This window comes from Chrysochloris asiatica, unplaced genomic scaffold, assembly GCF_000296735.1.
Source record: "Chrysochloris asiatica unplaced genomic scaffold, ChrAsi1.0 scaffold00326, whole genome shotgun sequence".
In the NCBI taxonomy this organism is placed as follows: Eukaryota; Metazoa; Chordata; class Mammalia; order Afrosoricida; family Chrysochloridae; genus Chrysochloris; species Chrysochloris asiatica.
In genome coordinates this window covers 849,511-869,039 of record NW_006408844.1, presented here as the reverse complement: position 1 = coordinate 869,039, position 19,529 = coordinate 849,511, and the positions used below count along the sequence as shown (strand labels likewise).

The window sequence follows — 19,529 nt, the reverse complement described above, 5'->3', positions numbered from 1 at the left end:
AACAACAACAACAAGTCTATTAGAACAAAAGTTTCCAGCTAATATTAAGAGCATATGCTTTGGGGAAAGAAAATCATCTTAGAAATGATGGTCACAATTAAAGCTCCAGTGATTAAAATCTTCAAAATATTTCACACAGATATTTTTCAACAGTGTCCCACTGAGGAGGATTATTCTGCTACACTGAGACTTGCAGAAGGATGCTTTTAGGAAGGAAAGATTACTATGTAAGTAGTATCACTTGGGTAAACAGCATCACCAGATGCTTCCCCATCACTTCTGAATAGTTTTTGTAATCGTGGTCTTGACATAAAGTCTCTTAAGAGGGGAAGCAGAAATCCTCAGCTGGCCTATTATTACTTAATCGCCACAATGAAACTGCTGGTCAGTGGACAGAGTATCTGCTTAGCCTCACCTGCTCCCTTAATCTCCAGGCTATATTCAAATTCTTAGCACAAGCCTTGAATCTGAGATTCTTCCAACTGATTAGGTCAGTGTTAAAATTATGACAGTGGAGGGTTCAAGTCCAAATAACAGAAAGAGGTGAAGCAGAACAAGAGCCAGAACAAAACAATAAATTATGCACTTCAAGTACGAAATGGGCCTCAAAACTTTATAAGCGCTGGGAAACGAGAGGAACATGAAGGGATGAGGGCTCAAGCAAGAGAAGAGTCAACCCACAGAAGCAAGCACCTATTTTCCAGAAGTGATAGCTGTAAAGAGCGCTGTGCCCTGAGGATAGATGGGCTGCAGTAGCAGGAGGAAAGTTTATGCAGTGTAGAAGTCAAAGAAAAGGAATTCTGAGTATTCACAGAATAAATCACGAAGCTCTTCTTCTGTTTTCAGGTTTGTAACTACTTGATTTAACCAAGTAAACACTCAATCTTAGCAGCACCCTCTAAGACCGTTCTAACTGCTTTAGATGCAATTGTTGGTCTAGGCTCTTCCTCCAGGTTTGTGGATGCAGAGATATCTCTATTTCCCTGACATTGAAAATATTGTAAAGATAAATCTTTTTTTTTTTTTTTTAAATAAAGGAAAACAGTCACTTTCCAAACTAAATTTAGGATGGCTTCCAGATCAGGGACTGGACAGAAACAAGGTGACTTCAAACCCCCTATAAGAGAAGAGTCCCAGTGTAGCACACTACAGGATAAACACTGAACTGCTAACTACAAGGTTGGTAATTCAAACCTGTCAGCCGCTCTTTGGAAACCATATACGGGGCCGCTGTGAGTCAGAATCGACTTGATTACATTTAACAATGTAAGAGAAAAGAGAACAGAATGAATAAGGAATTTCAATACATTTTTGAAAGTGGAAAACAGGGTCTTTATCATCACACCAATTATTCTGCCTCAGTACGCTTTTGGTGACAAAAGCATAAGGAATGTTTGATGCACTGATGTGTTCAAAATATATTTGCAGTTCAGATGAACTCAAGTAGTGAAACATCACTTACCCTAGGAAAGCAGTCTTTGTGGGGGCAGAATAAGAACTGTGGTAAAAGGAATTTCAGGGATACAACAATATAACCAACATTTATTTATCAAAGTTTTCTGGCTGAAATGGGCAATCAGAATTCCTGGACACCACTTAGAGCTTCCTTGTTAAATGCTATCGAGTCGGTTCTGACTCATAGAGACCCTGTACAGGGCTTTCAAGGAGCTGCTTTAGGACTCATTATTTTTAAACTATCTATCCTTACATTTGGAGTCCTGGTATGACACTGTGGGTTAATGTGCTAGACTACAAGGATGTTTTGAAATGCAAGGTCATGGTTCAAGCTCACCATCCACTCCTCAGAAACTCTACACAGGGTTGCTATGAGTTGTTACAGATTCGACAGCACTTAAGAACAACAATCCTTACGTTAAAATATGTATCATTTGCCTAGTCTTCTCCATAAGCAATTTGCAAGGAGTGGAAATGTTAGCAAAGGAAGTATTTCTTTGTAGTAACAGCTATTACTCTTAATGTTATTTCTTTCTGGGTCTGGTCTTTTATTTATTTTTCAGAAACATCACTGAATTGTGTAAGGTGCTTGTGACTCTGTCAACTAGAAACAGAATTAAGTATATGAAGTTAAAAGAAACTTTTGGAGAGAAGGTACTTCCAAGTGTATCTTATTGACTACTTCAATATGACAAGTGGGGTGAATAATAAGAAAGTTTACTATGTGTCAAACATTGTTCTAGCACTTGTGACACATTATCTTAATATGCATAAAAAACATGGTTTGAGAGCCATCCCCATTTTAGAGATGAGTAAATTGAGAATTAAAATCTATGAGTCGGATCCGACTCGACGGCACTTAACAACAACAACAACAATTGGCCTAAAGTTACACGTGCATGGTAGAGATAAAGATTTATATACAGATCTGTCTGCCTCCAAAGTCCTGGCCATTTCCTCTAGCTGTTTGTCTATCTAGCTTATAAGAGCATATCGAAAAATATCATATACTTAGTGTAACCAAAATACAACAGTAATAGGTTAAAGACTGTGAGGGTTTAAAATAAAATTCCACTGGCTTTGAGACAAAGAAGAAATTTAGGAATAAAATGGCAGAGGTTTATATATTTAGACAGATGCCAAAAAAAATACCTTTGCCAGAGAAAAACTCTTGAGCATCTCTGCTCTGTATCATCTGTTATTAGAAGGCTGTCCACTTCTACTGCATTTCGTCTTCCTTCTTTCCAAACTATATAACTCTACTCAGATTTCTAATCAGGCATGGGTATTAATTTTTGTGGGCTAAGGTTCAAAACTTAACAACAACAACAACAAGGTTCAAAACTACAGAGAATTTACTTCAGAAGTATGTAATGAGTGTTTAATCAACCACAGCAATCCCTCCGGACTCAAAATTGATTCCTTCACTATGACTAGACTACCTGGTTTACCTTTTGAATGTGCATTTACTTGATGGTTTCAAAGACTTTTCCAGAATCTTTCCCAAGTTCTTTTCCTGACTAAATATATATGAGAGTTTCAATTAGCACATTTCTAAGTCTACTTTCTAATTATTTTCTCATGTGTTTGCATGAAGTTGCCTCTATTCCTTCAGTTCATACTTATCAAAATGTTCTTTGATGGTTTCATCTCATCCACATACTTGGAAATCTTCCTTTCAGTAGCCTTGGTCAAAGCACTTTGATAAATGATATGAAATGAGTATATAGCAGTTGTCCCTCTGGGATGCTTGCAATGTCTTATACCTACCCGTTCCAAAGAACTATTAAAATTCATACCTCAGAAGGGCACTGTACCTTGTTTATTGTTACTACTCCTAGTGATCCAGTATAGGGTTTCCGAGGAGCAGCTGTGGATTTGAACCACTGGCCTTCAGTGTTAGCAGTCCAGTGCCTATAGTGTCACACCAGGACTCCTCTTATAAGATGTGCAGCTATAATCCTCAACACATAAAGATTACTGGAGCAGAAAGCCTCATCTTTCTCCTGTGGAACTGGTAGTTTTGAGCTGCTGACCTTGAGATTAGCAGCCCGACTCATAACCACTATGTACCAGAGTTCCTTAGAAGCATGACTGGTAGGCTCTAAATTCATAGAGGAATCAAAGATGATACGGATACCTCGATCATAGACAGATTTGACTTCCTTGTATTATTTCTTACCGCTGTCCTTTTGCATTATTGTCAACTGTACACAGGATCTGTTTTTTCACTCACTTGTTCAATTAAGCTATTATTTTTTGTTGGGAGTTTCAGTTCCCATTTTTAGCTCTTCTTACAGTAATTTTCTGGTGAAAGTCTAACACATTTTTGTCCTTCAACAGCACAGCAAGCTCCTTTTTTGCATCCATTATTATTTTTTAATCTCTTTAACATCAATTTGTTTGTATCTGACTATAAAACTTTATGTGGTGTGGATCTCTTTAGATTAGATTTTCCTCTCTAATTTAAATTTCTTTATATCCAACATGCAATGAATTTACGGATAATTGATTATAGCAGCTCAAGCTTTGCACCACTGCTTCTCCAAGAAGGTTTTTCAAGGTAGAGTCAACTGGTTTGTTAGTTCAACTTATCTCTCTTTCTCTTTGTAAACACTTTTCCTTTACCCGATTTGGGAAGTGATCTTGGTTCTTAGAACACAGGACTTGATATTCTTATCCTGTTTGTGTATCTTACAACAGTGCCCACAGCCTTAAGCTGGGAGATTCTTTTAGTTTCACTTATGCGATGCAGAGCGCCACCTAGCACCCTTAATGCCAACAATATTACCCTTCTTAAAAATCCACATGGAAGTAGTTAAAAACAAACAAACAAAACTTTACTTTTATCCTAAGAAAATGCACAAACCAAACCACTGCCATCCAGTTGATTCTAACTCACAGAGACCTTTTAGTGCAGAATAGAAGTGCTTCACAGAGTTTCTAAGGTTGTCAAGCTTTATGGGTGCAGAATGCCACATTTTTTACTCATGGAGCAGCTGGCAGACTGGAATTGCCAGTGCAGCACTTAACCACCACACCAAGGCTTCTTTTTAAAGAAAAGATCTTAGGTAACACTGAATCCTTATTCTATTTTTCTTTGTATTAATTTGGAAAATTAACCAAAAGATCATGGTCTGGTCACATAGAAATAGGGGCTGTCTCTCAATGCTGGCATTATCATTCTCATTATGACCAAACATATAAGCTACCTTTTTTAGTTCCTTGAGCATCAAACAAAGAATTAATCCCAAAGCCAAAAATTAACAGTATTGCACACCTTCATCTTCACTGCTATCAGACTCAGGAAGCTTGATGCGTCTCCTCTTTTTCTTCATGTTTTCTGGTTCTTTTGTCTCATCATCAGAGACCTCCACTCGCTTCCCTCTGTTGCCACCCAGGAATAAATTGAACACGTTACACAGAATAAAAATGTAAGTATTCATATGCTACAATTAGTCTTGCTTTGTAACTCACAGTCTTTATATTGAAGAGTAGAAAAGAGTCAAAGTAAACCAAGAAGGAATTTTACTTTTTAAAGAACTCACTGCTCACTGACCACAACTGTCACTCCATGGTCATGGAGAATTTTTCCAAATTCCTTCTTACTTCACCTACTGGCTTTTCAATTATTCACTCAGCAAGCATTAAATAAGCAACTACTTCCTATATATAAAGGAGTCCTAGTGGCATATCAGTTACTAAGCACTCTTAGCTGTTAAGCTGAAAGTTGGTAGTTGAAACCCACCCAGTAGCTGTGCAGGAGATAAGACCTGGCAATCTGCTCCTACAGAGATTATAGCCTTGAAAACCCTCCAGGGAAGTTGTACTCTGTCACAGGATGTCGTTAGGAATCAAAATCCACTTGATGGCACCTAAACCCAGCAACCCACATACAAGGCCCTTTACTAACATGGAGACTGCAAAGATCAAAACCAGATACCAGAGTATTGTTCTCAAGAAGCTCAGAATCTGATGGGAAAAACAAATCTAAGCACAAATGACTATATTAGACTTCAAAAAGTTCATGGAAAAATTGGATTAGAAGAGGATAGAATTTTTCCATGAACTTTTTGAAGACCTCTTATACAGTATGATAAATTTTACTGGACAAATAAATAAAATGCTATGGGCATAACTCTTACTTGAAAACTTTAAAAGTTAAGTTGAAGTCCATTAGGCAGAAAGGAGAGAAAAACATTGTAAAGACAAAGCTATGAGCAAAGGCAGAGATACAAGACCTTAAGAGAATTCTAATGATAATATAAAACCTAGCCTCATCACACTACTCACCCACTCAACACATAATTTATCAACAGCCGATCAAGTATTATTATTGTTGTTAAGTGCCACTGAGTTGGCTTGACTCTTAGTGACCCTACATAGGGTTTCTGAGGAGTGCCTGCTGTTTCTGAACTGCTGACGTTGACGTTAGTCGTTCAGTGCTTATCCTACTGTGCCACACCAGAACTCCTTTACCAAGTATTAAAGAAACAAATTGACATAAAATAGTCTTTGTCTTCGGGTACCTTATTTTTATATACGTTTAAACATCAACTTTTTTCTTACCTTAAGCTAAACGAAGAACAAATTAAACCCAAAGTAGAAATAAATAATAAAGACAAAAAATCCAGAAAATAGAGAAAATTAACAAAGCTAAAAGTTCTTTTTAAAGATTAATAAAATTGATTAACTTTTAAAAGACGGATTTTTAAAAAGTGATGGTATAAATTACCAATATCAGAATTAAAGAATAAAAGAGAATCTGAAGAGGTAACTTCAGAAATGGATCAAAATGTTTTAAAAAAACACAACTTACTAAAATGAACCCAAGAGCTAGAATATCTAAACAGCTCTCTATTAATTGATTCATAATAAAAATCACCCTAAAAAGAAAATTCCAGGCCTACGGTCACTGGTGAATTTTATAAAACATTTAAGGAAAAAAACCCCAATATATTTGATAGAGCTTCAAAAAAGTCCATTTATTTTTAATTTTACTATTCCAAAAACTTTCTGAAGCCCCCTTGTATATCATGACCAAGTGGTTTATCCCAAGAATGCAAGGTTGAAAACAATTAAAAATCAGTGTAATTCACCACGTTAATAGACACTTTATGATCATCTGAGTAGATGCAAAAAAAAAAAGCATTTGTTAAAATCAAACACCCATTCATCATAAAAATCTCCAACTAGAAAGAGAAACAAATTTCCTCGATCTGCAAAAAGGCAGTTGCTAAAAGCTTAAGATTAACATCACACTGAGAGTGAGATACTGAAATGAATGCTGGCAACACCTTCCACCACGTGTGGTGTGCCCATGGCTGGAGTGGGGTCATGTTGACCCACCCACACACACTGCTCACTGGACAGTGCCTTCACTATCTGAAAGTTCAGCATCTGGTTGATGTTTTCTGCCCCAACTTCCCCACAAAAGTCAAGTCTTTCTGGGCCTATCAGTGCTGACAGCGTCCTTTAGAATTTCTTTCAACAGACTAATTCCTACTGACTATGAGGTAGTGTCTCAAATTCCTGGATCCATTTTTAACAGCTTGTGTACTTTTTATTTTCTTTTCTAATTACATTTTACCACTTGAAAAATAAACTCATTGATATAAAAAGAAAACAAAGAACTTTTTCTCTTAAATTTGACTGGATACAGTAACTCTCTCACTTGACAATTTGAAATGAAACACACATATACATACACAACCAGGCATACTTGTATGGCCATGTCCACAGATTTAAAATGAAGTAAGGGAGAAAAGAAAATAAATTCAGGTCAATGGGGCTAAAACCCCCTGACTTTGGGCCCCAAGTTCCAAACTGGTTGCACAGTCCTACTTTCACAGGGTGAGCTCCTTTCTTTGTTTTGGTTGTACCCTGAAGGCATGAAGTAGGATTTAGTAGTCAAAATGAAAATTGCCTGCTGTCAATAAGTCCAGACAGGCCTTCTCACTCCTCCCAGCAGACACTCTTTCCCCACAAGCTGCAGAATTTTCCTACCTTTTTTTTTCCTTCTGCTGCATCTTAACAGGCTCTGCTTTTTGGCTGGATTTCTTCAGGCCTGTAGGGGCTGCCAGCTTTGGTTCAGTGACAGACACTGGAGGTTGCTCCATTATTTTTTCTTCTTTCACTGTTTGCTCTGAATCCGAATTGACTTTAAGTTTATCTACGAAAAAAGTATGTTGTTGTTGAGCGCCATCAAGTCCATTCTGAGTCATAGTGAACCTGTACAGGGTTTCTGAGGCTTGAAATCTGTGCAAGAGCAGAAAGCCTCACCTTTCTCCCATAAGTATGTAACGCCACCGTGCAGTATTAACTAGGCCATCAATCTCTAGACGGCCTTCCATGTGCCAGGTAGTATGCTAGGAGATGAGACAGTCAGCTCTCATCAACAGTTTCAGCCTTGGAAACCGTGTATTGGGTCCCTAGGAGTCAGAAGTGACTCGATGGCAGTGAGATTGGTGAGTTATATAGTATGTTAGGAACTAGAAGGATTAAAAGCAGTCCCTGTCCAAATGGAGCTCAGTCTATTCAGAAAACACTTCTCCTTCCCAACTACCACTTTAGCTGTAACAGTTTGCATTTCCACCTCCTGTTAATCCTTCATTATAGCAGTCCCCAGGCAAATGATAGTAAAAACTGGGCTTAGGAAAAAATGCATAGAACAGCTTTATGGAGTATCACCCTTCTCATTTTTCACATGATGAAACTAAGTATTATTAACAAGGACTAAGAGATTTTCCCCAGGAATATCTAACTTACAAATGGTGGTAAGAGAACTGCATCAGCAACACCAGAGATGGAGGCAGAGATGATAATATGGAGAGAGGGAGCAGCTGAGGACTCTAGATTCATGGAAAGAGAAAGACTGAGTGCTGGCAGCTAGGAGGTAGGCTTGCAGAATGTGCCCTTTGGTTGTTTAAATGATTATATATTTCTGAGTGTTTTTGTATACATGTCCCCACCCTGTCCCACCCCCTAAAAAACAACAACCAAAAAACAGAGGAAATGGAAGCAAATACACGGAGGAGACTGTAATCATTGCAATGAAATGGTGTAAAGCCGACGTTCTCCCATGTAAACTATCACTCAGTTCACAATAAAACTTAAAAAAAGAATGAAGATATTTGCAATAAGTCATTGATATTACAAAAGCAAAAAACAAATTGTAGCTGTTAGCTACTCAGTGGGAACTTAAAAACTTATAAATAAAAATCATGAAGATTCATGACTAAAAAATAAAAAAGAGAGAAGCTGCACCAGCCTTAAGTCTATATGCTGCATTCTACCTTCATGTATCAAGATACTCTTATTAAAGACTTCTGTAAGAAAAGGCTGGCTCATGCCTCACTTCACTCTGGGCAAATCAGATACAGAGAAGACTGACTTTTAGATAAATTAATCTGTCTAACATAAAGGAGGGCACATGCCAAACTTTTCTTATCAAACTCTTTCAATTATATCATTAAGGTAATAAGAGTTACCTAAAAGTCAGTCTTCTCTCTAATTACTAGGGTAATATTTATAAGACTATTATAAGGATTAAGGAGGTGAAATGACTTTGTGGCACTGTGGGTTAATGAGCTAGACTGCAAAGTCAGTTTGAATTGCAAGGTCAGTGGTTCAAGTTCACCAGCCGTTCCTTAGAAACCCTATACAGGGTCACTATGGGTTGGAACCAACTCGACAGCATTTAACAATGACAACAACAAAGGTAACAAAGACAGAAAAAGTAAGGATTTGAACTTAAATCCATCTAACTCCTACACAGGGTTGCTATGAGTAGGAGCCGCCTCCACAGCACAAAACCAGCAGCTTAGTATAATAAAAAATAAAAATTTGAAGGGGTAAATAATGAATGAAAGTGTTAACAAGAAATGTGGTTACTTCATTTTTTGAAGACTTTCACTTGAATGTGAAATTGAAATGGTAGACTGAAATTTCTTATTTCAGTGGTGCACACCATATCCTATTCTCATGATGGCATACCATATCCTATTCTCAGGATGCTGCTCTCAAATTTCAATGCTTCTCAAGCTTCTCTACCCAAATATTCCAAATCGCATGAGTCTATCAATATAACCTTAAGCAGACAACTCAAAAAATAGCTCTGTGAAGTCTTACATCCATTTTTTAAATTTATGCACCTTTTTTTTTTTTAAACATAATTTATGTTGTCTTAATGGCACTTGTTTTCAGAGCCCTGGTGTGGTGCTGTGGGTTAATGCGCTGGACTGCAAGGTCAGTATGAACTGCAAGTCAGTGGTTCCAGCTCACCGGCCACTTCTCAAAAACCCTATACAGGGTTCTCTATGAGTCGGAACTGACTTGATGACACTTAACAACAACAAATATCATTAGCAGGAGAAGAAACCTCCAAATATTTTCTCCCTACCACATGGGTTGCCCTGGTTAATGCGCTGGACTGCAAAGTAGTCTTGAACTGCAAGGATGGCAGTTCGAGCTCACCACTCACTCCTTGGAAACCCTATTATACAGGGTCACTATGACTTGGAACCAACTCGACAGCACTTCACCACCACCACATGGGTTAAGTAAAGACAAGTTATCGCACTGAAGCCATCAATTTCCAAAAACTGATCTGAATTAAAACACCAATCCTGGTGTGACACTGTAGGATAAGCACTGGACTGCTAACCACAAGGTTGGTGGTTCAAACCTACCAGCTGCTCCTCAAAACTCAATGCAGGGTCTCTATGAGTTGGAACCAACTCAAAGGTGCTTAACCACAGCAAAACATTAGATTCAGCAGCCAGACTTTCTACTCTCCATCTTGGTTTCACAGTACTTTGGGAATTCTAAGGAGCCCTACTGATTCCTGGAGATGCAGTGGTTAAGCACTCAGCTGCTAATGGAAACGCTGATGATTCAAACCTACCAGGTGCTCCATGGGAGAAAGAATGGCAGTCTGCTTCCATAAAAATGATAGCCTAAAAATGACAGTTCGACTATAGGGCAGTTTGACTATGTCCTTTAGGGTCACAGAGAATTTAAAACTGACTTCATGGCCAAGGGTTTCTGGCAGGGAACCCTGGGGATAAAGGTAAAATGCTCAGCTGCTAACTAAAAGGATGATGGCTTACACTGAACCCACACAAGAACTCCATGGGGTGAAAACCTGGTGATCTGCTCCCTCCGTTGTTGTTATTAAGTGCCGTTGAGTCAATTCCGACCCACAGCGACCCTGTATAGGGTTTCCAAGGAGCAGCTGGTGAGCTTGGAGTTCAAACGACTTTGCAGTCTGACGTATTGCCACTCCAGGACTCCAACTCCACTGCCATCAAGTCGATTCTGACTCATAGCAACCCTGTATAGGGTTTTGAACTGTGAATCTTAACAGGAGCAGAAAGTCTCATCTTTCTCCTACAGAGCAGCTGGTGAGTTTGAACTACTGGCCTTGGTTAGCAGTCCAACGTTTATCCTACAGCACTACCAGGACTCCCCTATAAAGACTACAGCCTAGAAAACCCTCCGAGGTCGTTCTACTCTGTCAAGTGGGGTTATTTTGAGTCAACATAAACTAGATGTTACCAACAATCTATACGTGTGCAGCTACAACTGGCCAATTAGCTTGTAAATAGGTAGTTCCATGAAACATTTTCAGAAAACTGTTAAGGATAATCTGGTCACATTTTCTTGTTATCAGGTCACTTTTATTGTCTGACTCATTAAGAGTATCTCCTTTCAGAGCTCACAGACTGAGAAAAAATGTTCTGCAACAATGTATCAGACAAGGAATTAAAGCTTTAAAATCTATAGGAAACTACAACACTTCTACATGAAAAAGACAAATAAACCAATTAAAAAATGGGCACAGGACATGAACAGATATTTCACCAAGGAAGATATTCAGGCAGCCAACAAACACATAAAGAACTGTTCACGATCATTAGTTGTCGTTGTTGTGAAGTGCCGTCAAGTCAGTTCCGATTGATAGTGATCCTATATAGGGTTTCTGAGGAGCAGGTAGTGAGCTTGAACCACCAACCCTGCAGTTCAAACAACTTTGCCATCTGGCACATTAACCCACAGCGTCACACCAGGACTCTTAAAACTTATGTGAACGTTCATTCACAGACAGCCCTTCTGGTGGTTTCAAACTACTAACCTTGGAATTACAGTCTGACTCGTAACTACTACACTATCAGAGCTTCTCCACTAGCCATTGTTGTTGTTGTTGTTAAGTACCATGGCGTCCATTCTGACTCATAGCAACCCTGTACAGGGTTTCCGAGGCTGTAAATCTTTACGGGAACAGAAAGCCTCATCTTTCTCCCATGGACCAGCTGATAGTTTCAAACTGCCAACCATGAGGTCAGCAGCCCCATTTGTAATCACTATGCTACCAGAGCTCCTTAGAGAGATGTAAATCAAAACAACAATGAAATAACATCTCACACCAGCAATAACAGCAAAGTTCAAAAAAGCAAGACAACAAATGCTGGCAAGGGTGTGGAGAGGCTGGGACCCTCCTACATAGCTGGTGGGACTGTAAAATGGTTCAACCACTCTGGAAAACTGTATGGCGTTTCCTCAGAAAGTTGGAAATAGAAATACCTTATAATTCAGCAATTCCTCTAGTTGGTACATACCCACAAGAAATATGAATCAGGACACGAGTAGACATATGCACACCAATGTTTATCACAGCACTATTCACAATAGCAAACAGATGGAGACAGCTTAAGTGCCTATCAATGGAAGAATGGATAAACAAACTTTGGTACATCTACACAATGGAATACTATGCTACCTTGAAGAATAATGAGGAAGCTGCAAAACACATCATAAAATGGATGAACCTTGAGGACATTTGTTGCTGTTCTTTAGTGCCGTAGAGTTAGTTCCAAACCATAGTGACCCTGTATAGGGTTTCTGAGGAGCAGCTGGTGAGCTTGAACTGCTGAACTTGTGGTTCAAACCAACTTCATAGTCCAGCGCATTAACCCAATCTCCACACCAGGACTCCTTAGGACATTATGCTGAGTAAGTGTAGTCAGGAACAAAAGGACAAATAATGCATAAAACTATTATTGTGAAAACTTAAGAAAAAAATTTCCAAACAAAAAGAAAAATTCTTTGATGTTTACCAGGGGTGGAAGGGAGGGGACAAACATCACAGGTTAGAGTATAGACACATGATAGCTCAGGTTGTGGGGAAAGCAATTTTCAAGGATGGGGAGGGGGGTAAGTGAACAAGGAAGATAGGGAAGACTGAGGGAGGTATGCATAGGCTAAATGGTATAAAGGTATATAGTGATGGACACTCAACCTTGCAACAATGGGGCTGTGATACAGGGATTGAGACAGAGTCTAAATGGGTGAAGGAGGGGAAATAATGTTAAGGTGGTTGACTGTCTTGTGGATACTGGATTCCCCACTTAGTAAAACAGAAATTATACTGTACATCTAAAGTAGGAAAATGACATTTAAGTGGGATAGAAAGGAACATTGGGGAATATGATTACAGAAAGCTTGTAAGCCTGTCTTCAGCCTATAACTGATTGGATTAGATAAAAGGGGTACCAGAATTTGCCCAGGTAAATAAGCTTCCTGTTAAGCCTTTGTGAATTAAGGGGCCTTAGGTGGAATCCTGAGCCCCATCCAGAACCTTCAGAGGAGGGACATTCCCATTGCAAGGACAAGCTGACTAATCCAGAGCAGCCATAACAAAAGGTATTTCTTGAAAGAAAGACCAGCAGTTAAAAAAAAAAAAAAAAAAAAAGGCAGACTGGTTGTTACAAGATCAATTTAGCTGTTTGCCTTGGAGCCATCAAGACAAGAAAAATCAGCCCATCAAGGTAAACCCCCTTTTAAGACTGAAACTCAAAGGGAACACATGAGCAGGCTTGTAAGCTCACTGGTGACAGGCCTGGTCTACTTGTGAGTGAAAGTGTGGGAAATGTAGCAATGAAAACATGGGCTAAGTTTGGCCATGTTCCATTGACACCCGTCGACCTGGAGATGAAAGAGAAGGGCTGGCTGGTCTGAAGTTTAGTGAGATGTGTGAACTCCTGAGCCCATGGATACTGACCTAACCAGTGGGGGGCTAGAATTGAGAGGGAAGTGGCCAGCTGGTCTCAAGGGGGAGGAGGCTTGTTAGAACTCTCAAACTTGCAGATGGTACCCATTTGACCTAGCTGGGATGGTTTACTGATCAAAACTAGACCAGATGAAGATAAAGAAGTTTGATACGAGAAGCAAGAGTAAATTGCTACAATTTGATGAATTGGACTTGCTTATGGATGCAGTTTCTCAAAATTCCAACCAAAAGGGAAGGATTCTTCTTATCAAGGACCAAGCTTGTCCCCTCAGTACACTGTGTTTAACAGAAAGGGGCAACCTGGCAGTCAAAAATGGGGGGGCTATAAAAACAGGAAGTGGCTGGCTTACAAGACTTCTTGAGTGTGCTTAGTTTCAGAACAAGGGGGGAATAAGGTAAAATCCCCACTGAAAAGTTTTCCTCTTGTCTGGATGGGTCTGGTGAAAGGTGATAGCGGAGGGTAGGGATAGGATTTCTTTTTTGATTCAATAGTGAATAATGGTTATCATATGTAATTGCGATTATCACAATTGTAAATGTAGAAGATGTGAACCTAAAATGGGGAGAAGTTAACCTTTCATTCTAGGAACAGAGGATCCTAGGACCATCAAGAGGGAAGAGCATGAATGGAATATGGGACACTAACCAGAAAAACAGTGACAATAGAGATGGAGGCAGAGGTAAAGGCACAGAGAGATAGAGCAGCTGAGGACTCTTAGGTCCGTGGAATGAACAAGAAAGGCTGTGTGCCTGTGGGCAGTAGGCTGGCTTGCAAAATGTGCCCTCTGGATATTTTAAATGAAAATATATTTTCTGTGTGTTTTGTGTACATTAAAAAAAAAAGGGGGGGGGAATAAAGATAAGCACTGTTAACCTATGGTGCATGGAGGAGACTGTCATCATTGCAACGAAACAAAGTATGATTTATTGAATGTATAAAACTGATGATCTACCTTATAAACTATCACTCAATTCATAATAAAAGCTTTGGAAAAAAAAAGGGGGGGGGGGCTCCTTTCAATACTCAAGAAAATATGAAATTTTCCAAGTAAAAAATATAACTGGTGATATCCTTTTGTTACTGATGTTGAGATTTTTGTTACATACAAAGCATTAAGTTATTTTTATTGAGCTATAATTCAGACTATAAAATTCATCCTTTTAGATTTAGAATACAATTTAGTGGTTTTTAGTTTATTTAAAAAGCTTTGTAACTTCCACTGTTATCTGATTTTAAAACATTTTTTATCACTTTAAAAAGAAGCTCCATACCCATAGCAGAGACTTCCAACTCAACCCACCTCCACCCAGGCAACCACTAATCTACTTTCTCTATAGATTTGCCTATTCTGAACATTTCATAGAAATGGAATCACATAATACGTGGTCTTTCATGTCTGGTTTCTTTCACTTAGCATAATGTTTTCATGGTTCAATCAGATCATATATATCAGTACTTGATTTCTTATTATAACTGAATAATAAATATTTCATTGTATCAAGTATCCCATATTTTGTTTATCTATTCCTCAAGTGATAGACATTTGGGCTGTTTCTATAGTTTGGTTATTATGAATAATGCTGCTATGAACATTTGTGTACAAGTTTTGTGTGGACATATATCATTTTTCTTGGTTCTAGGAGCCAAGAAGTAGAACGGCTGGCCTACATGGTAACTCAACATTTAACATTCTGAGGAACTGCCACACTGTTTTCCAAAGAGGGTGCATTAGTCTACATTTCCATCAGCAATGTATGAAGATTCAATTTTTCTCCACATCCTCCCTAAAATGAAGTTTTAAATGGTTCAAGTCCCCATAATCATCTCTCTTCATCCAACAACTCTTAAGCTTTAGTTTCACTGTAACGATCTAGTCATGTGTCAAATAAAAACATTCATCATTTTAATCTGAACATTCAGCTTTGAAAAAATATGTTAAATAAATCAACTTTGTAGCCAGTCTTTTGACAGGTGAATAACAATCTAACTTTATCCAGGTTTCTGTCCCCTCCTTCTATTACATTCTATCATCATACACTGTTTACTTTCTGCCTAGCAATCACAACCACTAACTTTTTTCCTGTATTTGTTTTGTCTTAAAGGCCACAAGGCAGTGATAGTTTGTCTTATTTTCCACTGTATTACCAGTGTATAGTTCAATGGTACTTAACAACAACAAAGTAGCGTTAACATAGTAGGAGCTCAAAAAAATATTTGTTGAATAAATACATGAGTACATAAGTTACATAAGTATGCACTTTAATATAATTTGAATTTCTCCTTTCATGAGTAAATATTCACATCTATGCCATAAAAATTTTTTTTTTTAATATCACTGGTTTATAAGGATACAAATTCATGTTAAAAAAAAAAAAAGAAAGAAAGAAACGAAACCTAAAGTAATTATCAAGGGTGCCAAGAAACCACACAATCTGACCAGGTACAGTGGACGAATGCCAGCCATGCAAGCCAGACACACAAGCATGATCGATTTTACAGGAATGGAAAGTTCTTCTTGTTCATGTGATTGTAGTAATACAACTGTGCTTTCCGATAACCTGAACATATTAAATTTTCCATACATTTCAGAACACAAAAGTGTTCTTCTCTAATAGCTTTCATGGAAAATTATCACTCCAAACCTCCTACCCAACATCAAGTTTACCATCATATAAAAGAAGAATTATTACTAATTTTGCTTGCACAGGTATGTAACAAAATGCCTTCCAACAAAATCTTGAAATACTGATACTCCCAAGAAAGTGTGCCATAATTATCCTGTGGTTCCTGAAATCTTCCTGGTGTTCTACCACATGCCTACATGGGATGTGTACTTTATATAAGAAGTACAGTAGAACCTGTGAAAGATGGAGTTTGTGTAAGGTGGAGAACTTGTCAGAGAAGGAAAGTGCAAACATTTTCCACTAAAATGAGTGATAAAAAGTAGTAAGATGGCACCTTGTGAAACATGGAAAACTGAAGGACCCAGAAAAACAAGGCAGTCCTGCAGAATTTAGGCCCTCAAAGGTTTCATTGCATTAAGCTATGTGACTACTGATTTTTTTCATCTGAGCAAATTTTTAAATACGGTTTTTAATTAAGGAGCCTCTACTTTCTCAAAAAGTATTATTTTTGGTGATCATTCTACTTGGACTCTTTTAATTCACATTAAGGTCAAATTAACTATTGTGAGTAATCTGCAAAAATGACTAAAGGAAGGCAAAAGATTTATTTCTGTAGCCCCTCAAGAGCAAAAAAAGAGTCACACCAGGCATACTGACCTCAGTAACTATGATATTAACCTCAAAGCTACACTGCATTACCAGGCAGATGCTGTTATTTTAACCACCCATTTTGAAGAACCCAATAAAGCAAAGGAGCTCTGGTAGCACAGTGGTTACGAGTCAGGCTGCTAACCTCAAGGTCAGCAGTTCAAAACTACCAGCAGTTCCGCAGGAGAAAGATGAGGCTTTCTGCTCCCGTAAAGATTTACAGTCTCGGAAACCCTGTACAGGGTTGCTATGAATCAGAACCGACTCCCCGGCACGTAACCACCACCACCACCACCATAAAGCAAATATCTCAACTTTCTTTCCTAGGCAGGAAGGTAAAGTAGGAACAGTAAACCACCTTCTAAGAGAACTACGCTGGGCCCAGCTTACCTAGTAAAGTCACTATCTCAGCTGAATGACATCAACAATACTGGTCATCAGACTACAAATTTACATTAGCTTGCAAGAATAATACATATTAGCCTCCTGTGGTTGTTAAGTACAGTCAAGTCAGTTCTCTGTATAGGGTTTCCAAGGAGCAGCTGGTGGGTCTGACTTTGTGGTTAGCAGTCCAGAGCTTACCCGACAGCACCTATCAGGACTCCTAGATGAGCAAAAACTAAACAAGGTGGCCTTCACTTCAAATATGTTATTACATTAACAATTATTTATTCATTTAATCAAAGGAAGGTAAGAACACACTTACTCATAGCAGCTTTTCCAAAAAAATTTCTCATTATATTCCCTTTCGCTGGTGCCTTGTTGCCAGCTGAAGATGCCTAAAAGAATAGAAAACACTCATAATTTAGGCTGCTCTAAGTGACAGTCTCAAACAATCTCTTCAGGATCACAGCACACTGCTATAATGATGCGCTGTCTATGTAACCATGCCAAAATGTGTAGGTCTTACATATAAGAACAAATCTGCATCAATAATCCAGACCAGACAAAGCTTAGTTTCTCAGAATTCTTAAAAAATTATAATCCAGGAATGCTTTAAAACTTTTCTTGAGCATACTCTAAAACAATTAGTTTGAAAGACTTCTAACAGATCAGTGTCAACAATGAGGGGTGGGTGGGAGAGGATCCCAAAACATTACATCATCAGAAGTGGATCTGAATCCTAGTTTTACCACTTAAAAGCAATATGACCTCTAAGTAAATTATTTATGCCTGGGCTTCAGTTTCACTATATGTAAAATGGGGTAACATTTCCCTCATAGAACTGGGGAAAAAAAATCTAAACAAAGATCAAATTACAGGCACACAATAAACAATAAATGTTACTGTTTTCTCTGTACCCTTCCACTCCTTTCCACAGTAGAGACTTTGAAAGGACAATGGTGGCGATAGTTAACAATAATAATTCTAATCTAACTGAGTTGTTTTTAATAGTTATCTGAACGATACTTTTCGTAAGTAAATGCACTTTAGTTCAGATGACTGAATAATCAAAACAAAAATAGGAAAGGAAATGAAAAAACACAAAGAAACCTAGAACTATGTGTAAAGTAGAACACGACTGTTAGATACGTTAGGAAGCTACACAAAATCGTCAAGTCCAGAGCATGAGACGATTCAAAAGTGACAAAATGCTAATAAATTCTTGGTACTTTACAGTTTTCAAGGTCTTCTTACATGCACTATTTCAGTTTCAGTTTGGTCTCATAATGACTTTATGGGGTGGACAGGGAAGGTCTTACCATTTGAAAGGAGCATCTGAGACTAGGTGAGCATTATTGTTAAGAAAAAAAAAAAAAAAGGACTATTTCTGATGAGAATAACAAGTAACAAAGAATTCAAACTAAAGTAGAAAAATCAGAAATAAATATCAGAACCCTATATAATTAAATACAATTAAGTGAATTAAGTGTTCCGGGATACTCATACTTTGCAATGTTGTCCATAGCTTGTCATGATCCACACAATCAAAAGCCTTTGAGTAGTCAGTCAATAAAGCACAGAAATATTCTTTCTGATATTCTCTGCTTTCAGCCAGATCCATTGGACATCAGCAATGATATCCTTCGTTCCATGGTCTCTTCTGAATCTGGCTTGAACCCCTGGAAGTTCTGTCAATGAATGCTTGCAGGCATTTCTGTATTACCTTTAGCAAAACTTTATTTACTTGCATGGGATATCAGAGATGGATGATTTCTGCATTCCATTGGGTCACCTCTCTTTGGAATGGGCACAAATATGGATCTCTTCCAATCAGTTGGCCAGATAGTTGTTTTCCAAATTTCTTGGCAGAGATGAGTGAGTGCCTCCTGTGCTGCCTCACTTTCTTGAAAGATTTCAATTTTCATTCCATCAATTCCTGGTTCCTTGTTCTTTGCCAATTCCTTCAATGCACCTTGGACCTTCTCCCTAAGTATCATTGACTCTTGATCATATGCTACCTTTTGGTACAGTGACTCTGTATTCCTTCCATCTTCTCTTGATGTTTTCTGCATCATTCTATAATTTGCCCAGAGTCTTTCAATAACGAAAGTCGAGGCCTGAATTTTTTCTTCAGCTTCCCAGCTTGAGAAATGCTGAGCGTGTTCTTCTTTTTTGGGTTTCTTATTCCAGATATTTATACATTTTGTTGTAATGAAGAAAAACATGGCATCAGGATTGGAGGAAGACTTGTTAACAACCTGCGATATGCCGATGATACAACCTTGCTTGCTGAAAGTGAAGAGGACTTAAAACATTTACTGATGAAGATCAAAGAGCACAGTCTTCA

The 19,529-nt window shown here is 38.3% G+C and overlaps 1 protein-coding gene across 1 annotated transcript in view; it reads right to left on the bottom strand.

The window, feature by feature from the left end:
• POLD3 (polymerase (DNA-directed), delta 3, accessory subunit) overlaps positions 1–19,529 on the bottom strand; it is a 62,506-nt gene that overhangs the window by 9,823 nt on the left and 33,154 nt on the right. The window contains exons 8-10 of the mRNA XM_006875413.1: positions 17,505–17,577; positions 7,462–7,627; positions 4,736–4,842 (exon numbers count right to left, since the gene is read on the bottom strand). Of these exons, the coding sequence (XP_006875475.1) occupies positions 4,736–4,842; positions 7,462–7,627; positions 17,505–17,577 (346 nt within the window). The remainder of the gene's footprint in view (positions 1–4,735; positions 4,843–7,461; positions 7,628–17,504; positions 17,578–19,529) is intronic.